General features: G+C 44.3%; 1 protein-coding gene across 1 annotated transcript in view; it reads right to left on the bottom strand.

Annotated features, from left to right (window-relative positions):
• Window positions 1-4,929: 4,929 nt before the first annotated feature.
• Window positions 4,930-19,985, bottom strand: part of LOC126425243 (dehydrogenase/reductase SDR family member 11-like) — a 93,677-nt gene continuing 78,621 nt past the window's right edge. Inside the window, exon 6 of the mRNA XM_050088204.1 lies at window positions 4,930-4,971. Coding sequence (XP_049944161.1) covers window positions 4,930-4,971 — 42 coding nt within the window. The remainder of the gene's footprint in view (window positions 4,972-19,985) is intronic.

A 19,985-nucleotide genomic window follows, 5' to 3' on the forward strand; every position in this document is an offset into this window, starting at 1 on the left:
TAGTAGTGGTACAGAGTAACCTCCACTACGCACCGTACGGTGCCGCCCTCTGAGGTTTTTTCGTGTCGATTATGAGCGACGGTGTGTCCCAATTATTTCCCTCAGTCGCCCGTAGGAAAACCGCGTTATTTCAACACTCGGTGTTAGGATTCTGACCTTCAACGCATAGGCATCACGAGACGTGGTGAAGTATGTGTAAGTGTGGGCTTTGACGACCTCTCCATCGCGCGCCACGTCCACGGCTGCGCCGGACAGGATTGCGGAGAAGTTTGGTACCAACGTGACGCCACTAACCCACCTTACACCTCACGTGAACTTCTGATCCGTGGCCATCCTTTTTTTTTTTTTTTTTCGCACGTGTCGACACATTCCTGTCTCCAGTCGCCGAGTCGATGGTGACGTCACAGAGCTTCACGCTTCTGCAGTATTACAGCCTAATTTCAAAGTTATGTGTAGTAGCGGGAGAAAATTAGGGGGTTTCGAGAAAGTCATCCTGTAATTTTGTTGCACAGTGTGCTTCCGGTGTTTCAGAAGGCTACCGCGCAAAAGCTACAAGACATACCGAAAAATGACACACATCAGTGGATATATCATCTCTCCAAGTTTAGATTCGTAATATACACCGTGACATATCCGGAAAATGTTCCACTAAAGGGGTGTGTGTCGGAACACGTAGGTGTATCATCCACTGCATGTCGTGCTTTCAAGAAGGGTCGTCGAGCAGATGTGCAAAACAGTAGGCCTATATCTCTGACATCGATCTGTTGTAGAATTTTAGAACATGTTTTTTGCTCGCGTATCATGTCGTTTCTGGAAACCCAGAATCTACTCTGTAGAAATCAACATAGATTCCGGAAACAGCGATCGTGTGAGACCCAACTCGCTTTATTTGTTCACGAGACCCAGAAAATATTAGATACAGGCTCCCAGGTAGATGCCATTTTCCTTGACTTCCGGAAGGCGTTCGATACAGTTCCGGACTGTCGCCTGATAAAGTAAGAGCGTACGGAATATCAGACCAGCTGTATGGCTGGACTGAAGAGTTTTTAGCAAACAGAACACAGCATGTTGTTCTCAATGGAGAGACGTCTACAGACGTTAAAGTAGCCTCTGGCGTGCCACAGGGGAGTGTTTTGGGACCATTGCTTTTCACAATATATATAAATGGCTTAGCACATAGTGTCGGAAGTTCCATGCGGCTTTTCGCGGATGATGCTGTAGTATACAGAGAAGTTGCAGCATTAGAAAATTGCACCGAAATGCAGGAAGATCTGCAGCGGATAGGCACTTGGTGCAGGGAGTGGCAACTGACCCTTAACATAGACAAATGTAATGTATTGCGAATACATAGAAAGAAGGATCCTTTATTGTATGACTATATGACAGCGGAACAAACACTGGAAGCAGTTACTTGTGTAAAATATCTGGTAGTATGCGTACGGAACGATTTGAAGTGGAATGATCATATAAAATTAATTGTTGGTAAGGCGGGTGCCAGGTTGAGAAAATCCAAAGAAGAGCGGCGCGTTTCGTCACAGGGTCATTTGGTAAGCGTGATAGCGTTACGGAGATCTTTAGAAAGCTCAAGTGGCATACTCTGCAAGAGAGGCGCTCTGCATCGCGGTGTAGCTTGCTGTCCAGGTTTCGAGAGGGTGCGTTTCTGGATGAGGTATCGAATATATTGCTTCCCCCTACTTATACCTCCCGAGGAGATCACGAATGTAAAATTAGAGCGCTCTCAAAGGCTTTCCGGCAGTCGTTCTTCCCGCGAACCATACGCGACTGGAACAGGAAAGGGAGGTAATGACAGTGGCACGTAAAGTGTCCTCCGCCACTCTCCGTTGGGTGGCTTGCGGAGTATAAATGTAGAATGTAGATATCTGGAGACAGTCAATCCAGTGAGCAGGTTTCTGGAGCGGGCTGGTGTCTTTGCGGCTTCCCAGGCGGCGCTGGCGGCGGCAGCAGGTTCAGTGAGCTGCACACACGTCTCGAGGTTTGCTGCACCACAAACGGTGTCTGTACTGAGCACCTGTACCGTGAGCTGAAAACTTGGGCGAGATGCTCTGTCCACTGATGTGTGCCTGCTTTCTGTCGCGTAGTTTTCACGCAGTCATCTTGTGAACCTCTTGAGGTACTTAGGAATAATCTTGTATTTCCCGGAAACCTGCTTAGGGAAGTGCAAAAACAGACATTTAAAGCGCAGTCTAAGAACGATCTTCAGTCCCAAAGGTGCTGATTCCTGAGACGTTGTGAATATACGATTAGATTTGTAAGATCTCGTACAGACTATCATCCTTCCAAAATTCTATCAGTGCGACGTAGCAGGAAGAAACCTTTATACATGTTCCTATAAAAACAACCTTTTGCCACATACGTTAAAGTGTAGATATAATCTGTCACAGCCTTCTATTAATGATCGAGGGTTAAAATTAGTTTCAGTGATAATCACAATAATAATCAAAAAACAAATCTCAGTGACTATAGACAAATTTAAGCTCTGACTTCTGTCTCCTTTGTCACTGTCACTGTGAACACACTGGAAAATTCTTTGGGGAATTTTACATATTGACAGTGCAGTCATATAGGTAAATACTTGATGTAAACACTTTGCCAACTTCTCCCACAGTGACTTTTAATCTTTTGTGGATATACTCTTATGCACCAAGTCCACTAACATACCCGCTACACCAAGTGCACTGCAATTCCTTTTCCTACCCGCTACAACGAAAAAATATTCTTAAATACAACTGAGCTTTTGACAGTTTTCACTACTACCATCACCGCCTGTCAGAAAGCGTCTCAATCGTGAATTTTTCGCCACCCACTTACATAGAATCAGCGTCCGGCAGACATTCGAGTGTGTATGAGATGAAGTGACAATTCGGGATGTAAATCATACCCTATTGCGGCTCAAGTTCAAGTTCTACGAGGAAGGCAGAGTCAAATTTTTAAAAGAGCTCTATAGATTTCGTTACTACCCCCCCCCCCCGCCCCCCCCCCCCCCCCCCCCCCCCCCCCCCCTCCCACGTTCACTGTCTCAGTTCTTGGAGATTCAATTAGGTTTATAGCACAAGAAGGCATCGAAATATAAGAGTGGAGGACACTGAAATTAATTCACGAACTGAATTAACTGCTTTGATACAAAGTACTGGTTATCTCTCAGCTGTATCTAGTAGTCTAAATGAATACATGTAACAGTTTCACTCTGAAGAGACGTTTACAAATCTGTGCTTATAAAGTGTGTGAGTACTGAACGTCAAATGTTACCTTCCTATAATTGGCGGTCCTTTTAATTTCATACGGCTAAAAGATATGTATGCCAGAAGGAAATAATAAATAGATTAGTTAGTATTTCTTTGCCAGTGGCAGGGAGGAGACCGCGCTAACGTCATTCACTTCGGCACTCTCCACCATTTCGGTAACCAATTGCGTGTGCTGCGTACAATACGTTTGTCCTTAATGCTGAGCCCTTCGATGAAACAATGAGGATATCTCGTCGTCACTTTAATTGCAGAGCTCGAACTCTTAGTGCAATAGAATGATGGGTTACCGCGTTCGGAACAGCAGGAATCATTCTGAAGCCCTCATGTCCTGATAAAAAGGAGAGGACACGGGAAAGGACGGCCACTGTAAAAGAGAGGCAGGCGTCAGGAGTTCAACACGATCCGCAAGTCAATATCCTCAATTTCTACGGATGAGATGTGAGTCTGTGAGAAAAACATTACGTTTTAAAACTCCTTCCGTATAAAATTCTGGAAATCCAACAGATCAAAGATTGGGAATTCCAACAAGACTATACCTACACAAATGGCACACGGAGGGGAAACCAAAACGTACGCTTATGTCTCTGCACTATTCAAACGCTGCGCGACCAGAATGACGTGGACCAAGCAACTATGTTAACCCACCAGACTCAGGCTCTCTAACCGCAAACTCGCAAGGACTTGACTGGTGTGACTCACGCAGATACCGCAGACGTAGTACAGACAAGAAACTCATTTGGAGATGGCGCATAACTGGTGTGGTCAATTAGATTTTCGGGGTGTTTTATGGTCAGTACACCTGTTTTAGAGTGATAAATTATTAGAGGACCCACAACTGAGAATCTGACCTGTCATCCCGTATCGTGGTCAACCCAATTACCTGAAACAAGTGAAAATCATACAAAATTAGATATTACGGATTCTAACAGATACTATCTTCTATACTTTCAACAGTGATATTACACTAGCGACAATCACCAGTTTGCCACATCATCCGACAAAAGTCCATTATATTTTATTGTAAAAGAAATTCTTCTCCCCATAATCTCGTAAGGCTAATAAACCACAAATTCCACTCATTGATATGACACTCATTTACAGTCTACACAAACAGTAGCTACACAAGTCGAAACTACTAGAATTATCTGTAGCAGTCAGAACTGGCAGGCCCCAATGCCCAGTGTTGCTCCTGCCGCGTGAGGACGACATCGGTTTTCCCCTGATGATGATGTCAGTGACAACTGTCGAAAGCTCAAGTGTCTGTTATCAGAAATGATGCGCCCTGAACATTCAATAAATGTTATAGAGGCTACTGGATACCCAAAGAATCTCATTTCATCTTCTCTCTGCTCACAGTAACCAATTTACATGCAAAAAACACATTTCCATTATTACTCCTTAGCACGAAATAGTGAAGTAATTCCAAGTGGCTGTGTTTCAATACGTGGGTAAGACGAACTACGAGGCGGAAAAGATTTACAGAGAAGTCACAGGAAAACTTGAAAAACGATCCAACAATGGCACTTTGCCACTCGGAGCGCAGCAGAAGACGAGGGACCGTCCGGAGGCACGAACTCGCGTCCAGGCCAGGCAGGGTGGGGCCTTCCAAGACTCCAGCCGCGGTCCCGTCTCCCATTGGCTACTCCAGTCTGCTGCCCTCAGCTGGTCAAAGCACGGAGCCCGTCGGCTTGATGACGACGTCATGCACCTGCAAAAGAAAACCAGTCTTCCATTTACGACTGTACCAGCTGAGCAGCATTGCCAGGAGTTTGTCTGGCAGCTGGCTTTACTACGGTTAATTTTATGTAGTCGGTCTGGGCACACGCTCCAGATTATTTAATGGATGTGATTATATCCGTTGGTTGTTCACTCCTGTATTGAAACAGATCGCCTACTTACGCACAACCAAGAAGAGAAAACTGACAATGTTGAAGCGTCCCCTTAGAAAATTAATGAATTACTGTGCTGATAAACCTCTTACGTTATTTGATTTTCACACAGCTGAGCAAAACTGAACGCAATCAGACAGTTCTCTCTTTACTTATTCTGATCATTTCTAAACTGACACACAATATTTCAGCGCAACGCAATTCGACATTCAATAATCTATACTAAGAAGAGCCCTGACTAACAATAACCTATACCATTCATGAATCACTTACAAAAATCTTCGTTACTCGAACTACTCCAATACAGCGAGCGGCAATACTGCCAGCTAAATAAAAGATTCTTACTGAAGGGATTAACTACTGATAGGCATAGCAAATGAAAGATTTTGATAGAGAACAAACAATGTACACTCCTGGAAATTGAAATAAGAACACCGTGAATTCATTGTCCCAGGAAGGGGAAACTTTATTGATACATTCCTGGGTTCAGATACATCACATGATCACACTGACAGAACCACAGGCACATAGACACAGGCAACAGAGCATGCACAATGTCGGCACTAGTACAGTGTATATCCACCTTTCGCAGCAATGCAGGCTGCTATTCTCCCATGGAGACGATCGTAGAGATGCTGGATGTAGTCCTGTGGAACGGCTTGCTATGCCATTTCCACCTGGCGCCTCAGTTGGACCAGCGTTCGTGCTGGACGTGCAGACCGCGTGAGACGACGCTTCATCCAGTCCCAAACATGCTCAATGGGAAACAGATCCGGAGATCTTGCTGGCCAGGGTAGTTGACTTACACCTTCTAGAGCACGTTGGGTGGCACGGGATACATGCGGACGTGCATTGTCCTGTTGGAACAGCAAGTTCCCTTGCCGGTCTAGGAATGGTAGAACGATGGGTTCGATGACGGTTTGGATGTACCATGCACTATTCAGTGTCCCTCGACGATCACCAGTGGTGTACGGCCAGTGTAGGAGATCGCTCCCCACACCATGATGCCGGGTGTTGGCCCTGTGTGCCTCGGTCGTATGCAGTCCTGATTGTGGCGCTCACCTGCACGGCGCCAAACACGCATACGACCATCATTGGCACCAAGGCAGAAGCGACTGTCATCGCTGAAGACGACACGTCTCCATTCGTCCCTCCATTCACGCCTGTCGCGACACCACTGGAGGCGGGCTGCACGATGTTGGGGCGTGAGCGGAAGACGGCCTAACGGTGTGCGGGACCGTAGCCCAGCTTCATGGAGACGGTTGCGAATGGTCCTCGCCGATACCCCAGGAGCAACAGTGTCCCTAATTCGCTGGGAAGTGGCGGTGCGGTCCCCTACGGCACTGCGTAGGATCCTACGGTCTTGGCGTGCATCCGTGCGTCGCTGCGGTCCGGTCCCAGGTCGACGGGCACGTGCACCTTCCGCCGACCACTGGCGACAACATCGATGTACTGTGGAGACCTCACGCCCCACGTGTTGAGCAATTCGGCGGTACGTCCACCCGGCCTCCCGCATGCCCACTATACGCCCTCGCTCAAAGTCCGTCAACTGCACATACGGTTCACGTCCACGCTGTCGCGGCATGCTACCAGTGTTAAAGACTGCGATGGAGCTCCGTATGCGACGGCAAACTGGCTGACACTGACGGCGGCGGTGCACAAATGCTGCGCAGCTAGCGCCATTCGACGGCCAACACCGCGGTTCCTGGTGTGTCCGCTGTGCCGTGCGTGTGATCATTGCTTGTACAGCCCTCTCGCAGTGTCCGGAGCAAGTATGGTCGGTCTGACACACCGGTGTCAATGTGTTCTTTTTTCCATTTCCAGGAGTGTATTTACCTTAATAGTGTTCAAAAATCATTATATATATCAGTTCATGACATCCAGTCTTACGAGGTGCATTCAAGTTCTAAGGCCTCCGATTTTTTTTCTCCGGTCTGGAAAGAGATAGAAACATGCGCATTGACTTAAAATGAGGCCGCGTTCATTGTCAATACGTCACAGAGACGGCAGCACCGTACAGCAGATGGAATTTTACCGCCAGCGGCGAGAATGAGAACTGTTTTAAATACTTAAAATGGCGACGTTTTCCTTACTTGAACAGCGTGCAAATCATTCGTTTTCTGAATTTGCGTGGTGTGAAACCAATTGAAATTCATCGACAGTTGAAGGAGACATGTGGTGATGGAGTTATGGATGTGTCGAAAGTGCGTTCGTGGGTGCGACAGTTTAATGAAGGCAGAACATCGTGTGACAACAAACCGAAACAACCTCAGGCTCGCACAAGCCGGTCTGACGACATGATCGAGAAAGCGGAGAAAATTGTTTTGGGGGATCGCCGAATGACTGTTGAACAGATCGCCTCCAGAGTTGGCATTTCTGTGGGTTCTGTGCACACAATCCTGCATGACGACCTGAAAATGCGAAAAGTGTCATCCAGGTGGGTGCCACGAATGCTGATGGACGACCACATGGCTGCCCGTGTGGCATGTTGCCAAGCAATGTTGACGCGCAACGACAGCATGAATGCGACTTTCTTTTCGTCGGTTGTGACAATGGATGAGTCGTGGATGTCATTTTTCAATCCAGAAACAAAGCGCCAGTCAGCTCAATGGAAGCACACAGATTCACCGCCACCAAAAAAATTTCGGGTAACCGCCAGTGCTGAAAAAATGATGGTGTCCATGTTCTGGGACAGCGAGGGCGTAATCCTTACCCATTGCGTTCCAAAGGGCACTACGGTAACGTGTGCATCCTACGAAAATGTTTTGAAGAACAAATTCCTTCCTGCACTGCAACAAAAACGTCCGGGAAGGGCTGCGCGTGTGCTGTTTCACCAAGACAACGCACCCGCACATCGAGCTAACGTTACGCAACAGTTTCTTCGTGATAACAACTTTGAAGTGATTCCTCATGCTCCCTACTCACCTGACCTGGCTCCTACTGACTTTTGGCTTTTTCCAACAATGAAAGACACTCTCCGTGGCCGCACATTCACCAGCCGTGCTGCTATTGCCTCAGCGATTTTCCAGTGGTCAAAACAGACTCCTAAAGAAGAATCATGGCGTCAGCGTTGTGAAAAACGTGTACGTCTGCAGGGCGATTACGTCGAGAAGTAACGCCAGTTTCATCGATTTCGGGTGAGTAGTTAATTAGAAAAAAAATCGGAGGCCTTAGAACTTGAATGCACCTCGTACAAATTTCCTTTTTCTGGCGAACACGCGTCCAGATAGTCCGCTTATAGTAACCTCTCAAAACTCTGTATTAAAATCGCTGACTGCGCTGTGTGCAGCCTGTGGCTGGTTGGACTCATTGTTGTAATATTCGCTATTGTAGTGTTGGGCAGTTGGATGTGAACAGCGCGTAGCGTTGCGCAGATTGAGGTGAGCCGCCAGCAGTGGTGGATGTGGGGAGAGATATGGCGGAGTTTTGAGCGGACGATCTCGACGTGTGTCCGTCAGAGAAAGGAAATTTGTAAGACTGGATGTCAAGATCTTTTGAACACTATTAAGGTAAATAGGTTGTTTGTTCTCTATCAAAATCTTTCATTTGCTAACTATCCCTATCAGTAGTTAGTGACTTCAGTAGTTAGAATCTTTTATTTACCTGGCAGCATTGGCGCTCGCTGTACTGCAGTAGTTCGAGTAACGAAGATTTTTGTGAGGTAAGTGATTTGTGAAAGGTATAGGTTAATGTTAGTCTGGGCTATTCTTTTGTAGGGATTATTGAAAGTCAGATTGTGTTGCGCTAGATATTCTGTTCAGTTTAGAAATTTGTCAGCGTACGTTCAGTTTTGCTCAGCTGTTTGAAAATCAAATAACGCGAGTGTTTTTCCAGCACTGTCATTCTTAATTTTCTAAGGGGACATTTCAATGTGTTATATCATCAGTTTCGCTTTCGGAAAGGTAAGATAGCAGAGAGGTAGTTTTAACGATATAGTAGGTAATGGAACCAAACTTAAAAAAGGTCAAGACACCTTAATAGTATTTTTCGACAATGTAAAATGGCGTAACATATTCAAAATTCCCAAAGCAGAAGGTCTAAGCTGGAGTGAAAGGCGGATAATATAGAATATACAGGGTGAAAAAAATTCGCGCTCTCGGATTTTGCAGCGCGATTCCTCAAAATACAAATACAAAAATGTCTATTACAAAATTTCGTTCTGCACATATTTCGGGCAGTAAATGTACATTGAAGATTGGCAATTTGGCAACGCAATAATCAGATAGAGCACTGCTGTGCAGTGGATAGGTTTGGCCGAGCGGTTCTAGGCGCTTCAGTCTGGAACCGCGCGACCGCTACGGTCGCAGGTTCGAATCCTGCTTCGGGCATGGATGTGTGTGATGTCCTTAGGTTAGTTAGGTTTACGTAGTTCTAAATTCTAGGGGACTGATGACCTCAGATGTTAAGTCCCATAGTGCTCAGAGCCATTTGAACCATTTTTTTGTGCAGTGTATAGCGTTTTGGGTTAGCAAGCTAGAGGTCGAGGGTTCGATTCAGGGTCGAGGCTTATTTATTTTTATTTGCTAAAAATAGTCCGCGTGTTACGGTATCTGGCGGCTTAATCGCCATGCAGCGAGTACAGTGGGTCTTCTACAAAACATTTGCAGTTACATACTATGAACACAGAGATGGAAGTACAATAGTTTCCATTGGTCGTATTTTATAGAAGCCTTTTGGCACTTTGTGGTCACATCGATTATTCTTGCTACATTAAGGTCCATTACATTTTGTTAGGGGTTTGCGTTACCAGTAGGGCTAGGGAAGTGCTTTGCAAATAATTTCGATTGGCCCATTGGGGGAGGGTACACAGTTTTGGAATCTAGTAGATGCAATGGTGCAAAACAATTCGCGTCCACAAAGTCCAAAAGGCTTCTTTAAAATACGACCAATGAAAATATTGTACTTCCATTTCTGTGTTCATAGTACATAACTGCAAATGTTTTGTAGAAGACTCACTGTACTCGCTGCATGGCGATTAAGCCGCCAGATACCGTAACACGCAGACTACTTTCAGCAAATAAAAATAAATAAGCCTCGACGTAGAATCGAACCCTCGCCCTCCGGCATGCTAACACAAAACGCTATCCACTGCAGCAGTTACCGCACATGTGGTTGCACTGCTGCCAGAATGACAATCTCTAACGGCCATTCACTGCCTGAAATATACGCAGTACGAAATTCTGTGAGACATTTTTGTACTGCTAGTATGTGAGCAATCGCGAAGTCAGAGTGCGTGAATTTTTCTTTGTCTTGTATACAAGAACCAAGAGATTATGATAAAAATGGAACGAAGTGCACGGTTTTAAAATGGTTGTAAAAAAGGAATGCTGTCTTACGTCTCTACTGTTCAATCTGTACATCGAAGAAGCCGTGACGGAAATAAAGGATAGGTTGAAACTTCCTGGCAGATTAAAACTGTGTGCCGGACCGAGACTCGAACTCGGGACGGGGCGTGAGTCGTGCTTGGGTAGCTCTGTTGGTAGAGCACTTGCCCGCGAAAGGCAAAGGTCCCGAGTTCGAGTCTCGGTCCGGCACACAGTTTTAATCTGCCAGGAAGTTTCATATCAGCGCACGCTCCGCTGCAGAGTGAAAATCTCATTCTAAAGGGTAGGTTCATGAGCGAGATTAAAACTCAGGGTGAAAGGATGTCAGTGACAAGATTCACTGACGACATTACTGCCCTCAGTGAAACTGAAGAAAAATTACATGTCCTGTTTACTGAAATGGTCTAATGAGTACAGAATAATGATTATGAGTAAATTAAAGAAAGACGAAAGTGGCAGAACTGAGTACAGCGAGAAATTTAACAGCAGAATTAGGGATCAGGTAGTAGACGAAGCTAAGGAATTCTGCTAGTTTGGCAGCAAAATAACCAGTGATGGACGGAGCAAGGAGGGCACAAAACGCAGGCTGGCATTCGCAAAAAGGGCAATCTGGACAAGAGAAGTCTAACAATATCAAACATAGGCATTAATAAGAGGAAGAAACAAAAGAGAGTCGAAATATTTGAGATGTGGTGCAACAGAATACTGTGGAAAATCAGCTGGACTGGTAAGGTAAGGAATTAGGAGGTTCTCCGGATAGTCGGAGAAGAAAAGAGTATGCGGAAAATGCTGACAAGAAGAAGGGACAGGAAGGTAGGACGTGTGTTAAGACATCAGGGAGCAATGTTCATGTTACTGGAGACATACCGTAGAGGATAAAAACTACAGGGGAAGAAAGAGGTTAGAATACAGCCAACAAATAAGTTACGAGATAGGGTGCAAGTGATACTCTGAGATGAAGAGACTGGCACCAGAGTAGAATTCGTGGCGGAATAGTCAGAAAATTGACGACTCAGAAAAAGAAATGAACAATGTCGAGACAAAAATACTAGCTAATCAGAGAAATCCTGAGAGACCACTACTTCGTCACCCTCCTATTCTCGCCTTCTGCTATACTGTATGGAGATACATGAATTTGGTAAGTGACTTCATAAAAACTACATCTGCATGACTTGTCTGCAGTTCACACCTATTTGTCTGACAGAGTGTTCTTTCATACCATCTCCGCACCGTTCCACTCTGCAATAGCACGTGGTAAAAAAGATCACCCAACTCTTTCCGTGTGAGCTCTGAATTTATTTTACGACAATGGTCTTTTCCCTCATGTTGTTAAGGTCTTCAGTCCGGAGACTGGTTTGATGCAGCTCTCCATGCTACTCTATCCTGTGCAAGCTTCTTCATCTCCCAGTAACTACTGCAACCTACATCCTTCTGAATCTGCGTAGTGTATTCATCTCTTGGTCTCCCTCTACGATTTTTACCATCCACGCTGCCCTCCAATGCTGAATTTGTGATCCCTTGATGCCTCAGAACATGTCCTACCAACCGGTCCCTTCTTCTTGTCAAGTTGTGCCACAAACTCCTCTTCTCCTCATTAGTTATCTGATCTACCCATCTAATCTTCAGCATTCTTCTGTAGCACCACATTTCGAAAGCTTCTATTCTCTTCTTGTCCAGACTAGTTATCGTCCCTGTTTCACTTCCATACATGGCTACACTCCATACAAATACTTTCAGAAACGACTTGCTGACACTTTATACTCGATGTAAACAAATTTCTTTTCTTCACAAACGCTTTCCTTGCCATTGCCATTCTACATTTTATATCCTCTCTACTTCGACCATCATCAGTTATTTTGCTCCCCAAATAGCAAATCTCCTTTATTACTTTAAGTGTCTCATTTCCTAATCTAATTCCCTCAGCATCACCCGACTTAATTCGACTACATTTCATTATCCTCGTTTTGCTTTTGTTGATGTTCATCTTATCCTTTCAAGACACTGTCCATTCCGTTCAAATGCTTCTGTCTCTGACAGAATTACAATGTCATTGGCGAACCTCAAAGTTTTTATTTCTTCTCCATGGATTTTAATTCCTACTCCGAATTTTTCTTTTGTTTCCTCTACTGCTTGCTCAATATACAGATTCTATAACATGTAGGTAGGAGTCAACAAAACATTTTGAACCGGCCGCTGTGACGGAGCGGATCTAGGCGCTTCAGACCAAAACCGCGTGACTGCTACCGTCGCAGGTTCGAATCCTGCCTCGGGCATGGGTGTGTGTGATGTCCTTAGGTTAGTTATGTTTAAGTAGTTGTAAGTTCTAGGGGACTGATGACCTCAGATGTTAAGTCCCTTAGTGTTCAAAGCCATTTGAACCATAAAACATTTTCACGCGTTCGGAGGCGAACGCTGGAGATTGAAATTTCCTGAAAAGCTCTCACCAGAACGAAAACCGCCTTTATTTCAATGACAGCTAGCCTCTACCCGCTTATCATATCCGTGACACTGTTTCCCATATTTCGTTACATGTCAATCCTACATGGTAAGGATCACACACCGTGCAGAAATACTCCAGAAGGGGACGTACAAGTGCAGTATAGGTAGTCTTTTCATTACATTTGTAACTCCGGAAATGCATATCCTCCATTTCCATCTATTGTACTATAAATTTTTGCCTTATTTTGTTACCTGAAGATATGACATTTCGGTGTATTTATATATTGTAATTGTTTTACAATTTGTATATGTATATTTATGCATTTATATCGATGTATAATTGGTTTGTTTTGTAAATATTATTTGTAATTTTTACGTTGGGTCTTGCCAAGGGAAAACTATGGTATCGAACGATTATATCGATAGGTCGTGTGGAGAACCAAAATGTTTAGGATCTTTGGTAGTGTTAACTCTGCTGCGTGGAGCGCGGGCAGAGCGGAGTCTGGCTGGAATAAAGCGATGGAGGAGGTGTGTTGAGTGACGCTCCCACGAGTTGTCGCGCTTCCGGGGTTTGGCAGGATGTAATTGCGCTCGACTTGCTGCGATAGTTTCTGGCACGGTGTCGCGGACGGGAAACATTAGCAGGCACACATCAAGAACCCGTTTCGCCTGGTGACCGTGTCGAGAAGAAGACGCGCCAACATCCAGCTTCTGCAACAGCTACGGCCGAAATAAGTGGTTGTCGCCACCTCCTCGATCGACGACTGCAAACATTCAATCAACCAACAAGGAAGACTGAAAGCACGTAAAGTTTTAGAACTGTATGGCAGACCTCAGCTTTTCAAACTATTCCATTAGCATCACTAAAATACAGCAACTTAGCATGAACCTTTGTTGCTCATTGCCCCAATTGCATTACCAAGCAGGGCGGGTCCCTTCCTTTTCCGAAATGAACTCGACTGTCGTTGAAATTCAAACGCCAGCATTAAAGTAATATAATTCGATTTCACTGCTTTAATTTCAAAGTTCAGTTAAGGTATTCATAGCTGGCTACAATATTTAGATTATACAAGCAGAAATTAAGAGTGCGACTTTGTTACGATATTTTAGCTTACCTGTGACTGCAGCTCAGCTTGGTACGTACTAAATTTTACTCTTGTTAATTGTTCAGAATCATTTAATTCAATTTCAAAGTTAAATCTCTTACTTCTAAATTGCGTAGATTTAAGTAGTTTTTGAAATGATTGTTGAGGTAACCCAAGACTAACCTCATTTTATTGAAATTCGTAGTACTTCAGAAATAAAGTTCACTATTAATTTCAGTCACTAAATTAACTTTCGATTTTCCGGTTTTATCAATTCTTTTGCTAAATTAAGTCAGAGTGTAGCGAAATTTATTACTTCTGACAGACATTCAGTTTTCACACAACACGTGTCAACCTTCAGTTGCCACGGTTTTAGTAGTACTTCAGAAATAAAGTTCACTATTAATTTCAGTCACTAAATTAACTTTCGATTTTCCGGTTTTATCAATTCTTTTGCTAAATTAAGTCAGAGTGTAGCGAAATTTATTACTTCTGACAGACATTCAGTTTTCACACAACACGTGTCAACCTTCAGTTGCCACGGTTTTAGTGCTAATTATATGTGCAATAACCTTTCTTTTTCAGTTATTATAGGAGTTATCCGTAGGACGGGGACCGTAATTTTCCACAAATCTAAAATATCTAATTTACGCCAGTTAACGTAACGACCGCAATTTACTTTCTTTATTAACTTTACCCCTTTTCAAAATTAATTTCCACCAGTTTCATTTGCATTTTTCCTTTCATTTAGATGTAACCCTTTCCTCCCTCTTTACCGACAGATTAACTTCGGTGACGATTGCTTTTCCCAAATTTCCAATAGGTACACGCGGTTTAATTTTTACTGTCATTAAGGTCGATAAGTAAGGGGGAGGTTACACATTGATGAGGCAAAACATTATGCCCACTGTCCACCGCCGCGTTAGATGGTCCTGGTGGCGTTGCGAGCACGTGGCGCGGGATCAAAAATTGGAAATTTGTGGTAAGTTCCTATGGGACCAAACTGCTGAGGTCATCGGTCTCTAGGCCTACGAACTACTTAATCTAACTTAAACTAACTTACGGTAAGGACAGCACACACACTCACGTTCGAGGGAGGAGTCGAACCTCCGAAGGGGCAGCCGTGCGAACCGTGACAAGACGCCTGAGACAGCACGGCTACCCCGCGGTGCTGGGATCAGCCTAGAGAAGATACGGGCTGCAAATGGAGACATCTATTGACATACGCTTCCCTGACAAAGGTCAAATTGTTACGCAGAGCCTACGAACGAGTATCTCGAAAACGGCGAAGCTGGTCGAATGTCCACGCGCTACTGTCGTGAGCATCTACGGAAAAAGGTAGAAGGACAGTGAAACTACAACTAGGCGCTAAATTGTAGGACGTCCACGACTCTTCACTGAATGTGAGGTTCGTAGGATTTTCTGCTCTGTAAAGTAGGATAGATGGTGATCTGTGGCATCTCTGCCGAAAGAGCACAATGCTGGTGCACGCCCAACTGTTTCGAAGCAGACCGTTCATCGTACATTGTTGAACACGCAGCTCCGCAGCAGACGTGTGCACATGTTGATCCAAAGACATCGTCAATTACGATTGCAGTGGGCACGGGACCACCGGTATTCGACCGTCAATCAATGGAAACGTGTCGGCTCTGCGGGTGAATTACATCTTTGCTACACAAGGTCGCTGGTCGTCTCCACAAACGCCGATATCGAGGCGGACGGCGGCTCGGAACGTGCTACGCACCACGGGCGCAGCCCGGTGGGAGCAGTGTTATGCTGAGGAGACATTCTCCTGTGCTTGCATGGGACGTGTGGGAGTAATCGAAGACACGCTGACAGCTGCAGACCACCTGCATCCCATCATGCTTGATGTCTTCCCCGACGTCCCTGCCAGAACTGTGCTACAGTGGTTTGAGGAGCATCCTATTGAACTTAGTTGATCGCTCCGTTATTTACGCGAATTACATGACCTATGCGTAGACATCTAATGCCCTCACAAACCTACCAACAAAGTGTCGTATCCCGGATACGCAGAATCAGTGATGTATTTCGTTCCAAAGACGGACAGCAAGGTATGACGCAGGTAGTCATTATGTTTTGGCTCATCAGAGTCTATCTATCGTGTCTTCTCTGTCTTCTGCCAATGAAACTTACCCTCAATAGCTTCCAGTTCGTAATTGTAATCCCCAGGTGTTTATAGTTGAACAGACTACCTGTAAATTTGTCTAATTTATCGTATGAACTAAATTTAACGAATTTTTTTAGTAGTCATGTGGAGATCTTCAAGGATACTTGCCACATTCAACACCATAGCGGTATCCCAAAGAAAGCAGGTGTTGACAGAAGTGAAAATTAGCGAACTATCAGTTTAATAAGTCACGGCTGCAAAATATTAAGAAGAATCCTTTCAGACGAATGGAAAAACTGGTTGAAGCCGACCTCGGGGAAGATCAGTTTGGAATCAGTAGAAATGTTGGAACACGTGAGGTAATACTGACCCTGCAGCTTTCTATCATTTGTACACTTAGAGAAAGCTTTGGACAATGTTGACTGGAATACCCTCTTTCAAATTCTGAAGGCGTCATGAGTCAAATACAGGGAGCGAAAGGCTATTTACTGTTTGTACCGAAACCAGATGGTAGTTGTAAGAGTTGAGGGGCATGAAAGGGAAGCAGTAGTTGGGAAGTGAGTGAGACAGGGTTGTAGCCTATCCCCGATGTTATTCAATCTGTATATTGACCAAGCAGTAAAGGAAACAAAAGAGAAATCCGGAGTAGGAATTAAAATCCATGGAGAAAAAATAAAACTTTGAGAGTCCCCGATGACATCATAATTTTGTCAGAGACAGCCAAGGACGTGGAAGAGCAGTTGAACGGAATGGACAGTGTCTTGAAAGGCGGAAATAAGATGAACATCAACAAAAACAAAACGAAGATAATGGACTGTAGTCGAATTAAATCGGGTGATGCTGAGGGAATCAGACTAAGAAATGCGACAGTTAAAGTAGTAAATGAGTTTTCTAAATTGGGGAGCAAAGTAACTGATGATGGTCGAAGTAGAGAGCATACAAAATGTAGACTGGCAATTGCAAGGAAATCCTATCTGAGGAAGAGAAATTTGTTAACATCGAGTATAGATTTAAGTGTCAGGAAGTCGTTTCTGAAGTGGAGTGTAGCCATGTACGGAAGTGAAAGATAAACGATAAATAGTTTAGACAAAAAGAGAACAGAAGCTTTCGAAATGTGGTGCTACAGAAGAATGCTGAAGATCAGATGGGTAGATCACATAAGTATTGAGGAGGTATTGAATAGAATTGGGGAGAAGAGAAATTTGTGGCACAACTTGACTAGAAGAAGGGATCGGTTGGTAGGACATGTTCTGATGCATCAAGGGATCACGAATTTAGTGCTGGAGGGAAGCGTGGAGGGTAAAAATCGTAGAGGGAGACCAAGAGATGAATACACAATACAGATTCACAAAGATGTTGGTTGCAGTAGGTTCTGGGAGATGAAGAAGCTTGCACAGGATAGAGTAGCATGGAGAGCTGCATCAAAAAAGTCTCTGCACTGAAGACCACAACAACAACAGCGATATCTTTTCAAAATCATTTGGTTATTTATTTTCATCTTCTGATGACTTCCACAGACGGTAAACGACGCCGCATCTGCAAACAAACAGGGCTTCTGAGGTAGCATCCTAATTTCTTTATACAACTTAAGGACAGTAGAGTACCTATAACGCTTCTCTGGGGAGCGGCAAATATAATTTCGGATTTGAAGCAGTGTTACGTAAAGCATTTTCACGTAGCTGTAACGCGAACTTAACGACCGCTTTTCCTTAGCCATGACCAGACTGCAGGTTGTGTGGTCGTCCTAGTGACCAGACAGCGGAGTGTTGCGTTTCGGCCGGTTTCCCTTACACTTCCGCAGCACTATAAAATGCTTCAGGAAACATCTTTATGGTGCTTCGTAAACGGTTGCGTATGTTACGCAGCTATTACGTAACAGCTGGGGAGGCAGGACGGACAAAATCATACAGGCAACGTGAAAACATCGGTTATATTTTTGGCCACCACAGTGAAATGTAATGAAGCTAAGACGAAATGGCTACAGAAAAAAAGTGTGAATAATTACAACATTTAGAAAGTATTTGCTATCCCCAGGCTACTGGTGTCAGTTTTTGCTTTATTCTTTTGATTTTATGGTTTTCGTGATTTTGTTTGTACAACGGTCGACGCGGCCCCTTAGTGACCACCTGGCACTGTTAGGAACGTCGTTTCTTGGTATCAGGCTACTATCGATTTTTTATATTATGCATTAATGGTTTCAGTGTAGTTTTCTGTGGGAAAATCTGGCACATCTTTACTGGCACGATTTTCCGCTCTTTTAAAGACGTGAGATTTGCATTTGACTCAGCTTCATCCACACTACATGATGTTCGTAAGAGGGACCTTTATTACAATGCATAAATGCTATTCATCGGTCTCAGGTTGTCTCACGATAACACTACTTAATATTTTTGTTGTTAAGCGTGCTAGAGTTTTTTCAAAAAATGGCTCTGAGCACTATGGGACTTAACATCTATGGTCATCAGTCCCCTAGAACTTAGAACTACTTAAACCTAACTAACCTAAGGACATCACACAACACCCAGCCATCACGAGGCAGAGAAAATCCCTGACCCCGCCGGGAATCGAACCCGGGCATGGGAAGCGAGAACGCTACCGCTAGAGTTTTTTCTTCTTGACCACAAACTATTAGATATACTTGTACACAACATGTTAACGGTTCTTGTAGACTACCAGTGCTTCAAGTTGTCGATGAAGTGTGAAACCTATGAACAGGATCAGATATCGTGCAACTCTTTGACATAAGATGATGCTTCTCGGGCACTATGAAACGGAATCTTTAGATGATTTTATAAAAGAGCAACTACAGCTTCAAGCTGATGACTGTTCTAGAGGTTCTGTGTTTCCACTTGTTCCACATAATAAAATTTTGGCGCAGTTGGAAGTACGCTAGATTTTTGATAACGCACCCACAATATTTTCGCCAGCATGGCTCCTACGACGAGATTCAGCATTGTGGAGACTGATTACCCAACGCAAAATGTTGGATGCTCCAGAAAAATGATAAAAACGGTGTGAGATGAGTGGTCCTGCTGGATGCTATTTAAAGATTCATTCCCCTGCAAGGAAAGGCCACACTGTCGTGGTTGGCATTATTTTATATCACCGCCCTAGCAGGCTAGGGGTTAAAAACTGTCTAGGCTATTTGTGTAAGCGAGTGCTAAGGGCCGCTCGGGCTGCCATTTCTGCGAGCTGCCTTCCATCGTAGTTATCCGATTGGCCATCTGGTCCTCCTTCATACAAGGGAACCTACCCGATATAAGTCACTGTAATGCTGAAATGCTGAAATCTGCGTTATTAAACGGCTAAAAGCCAGCCAATCCCAGTTTTAGGTTGCAGATGTAAGACTTGCAGGGCCAACAAAAAATAAATTTTCAGTATTTCACATAATTACTGGCCAAATTTAAAAATTTAAAATGCTCTCATACTTATTAACAGGTGAAATATTACCTTAATGGAGCAACACAATAAGTATCGAAATTAGAAAGTGTGTAAATGTCTCGATGTGCGTTGCTCAAGACGCGCGAATTACCCACACTGTATCGATCCAGCATTTGGGAATGAGGGCATTTAGCGACTTCCTCTAGACGTAATTTGAAGACGTGTATAAATTTTTCTGTCACTAACAGCCGAACTAAATAATGACAGATTCGAGTGACCAGCGCACGTGACGCATATCCGCAGCTAGTGGCCTAGTGGCTAGTGTTGCTGCGTGTGGATCACGGGGTCCCGAGATCGATTCCCGGCCGGGTTGGGGATTTTCTCTGCCCGGAGTGTGGATGTTGTCCGCATCATCATTCGTGAACTTGGCGAGACTGGACTGTGTAAAGGTTGGGACTTTCTAAGGGCGCTCGTAA

This window comes from Schistocerca serialis, chromosome 10 (genome assembly GCF_023864345.2).
Source record: "Schistocerca serialis cubense isolate TAMUIC-IGC-003099 chromosome 10, iqSchSeri2.2, whole genome shotgun sequence".
NCBI classification, from domain to species: domain Eukaryota; kingdom Metazoa; phylum Arthropoda; class Insecta; order Orthoptera; family Acrididae; genus Schistocerca; species Schistocerca serialis.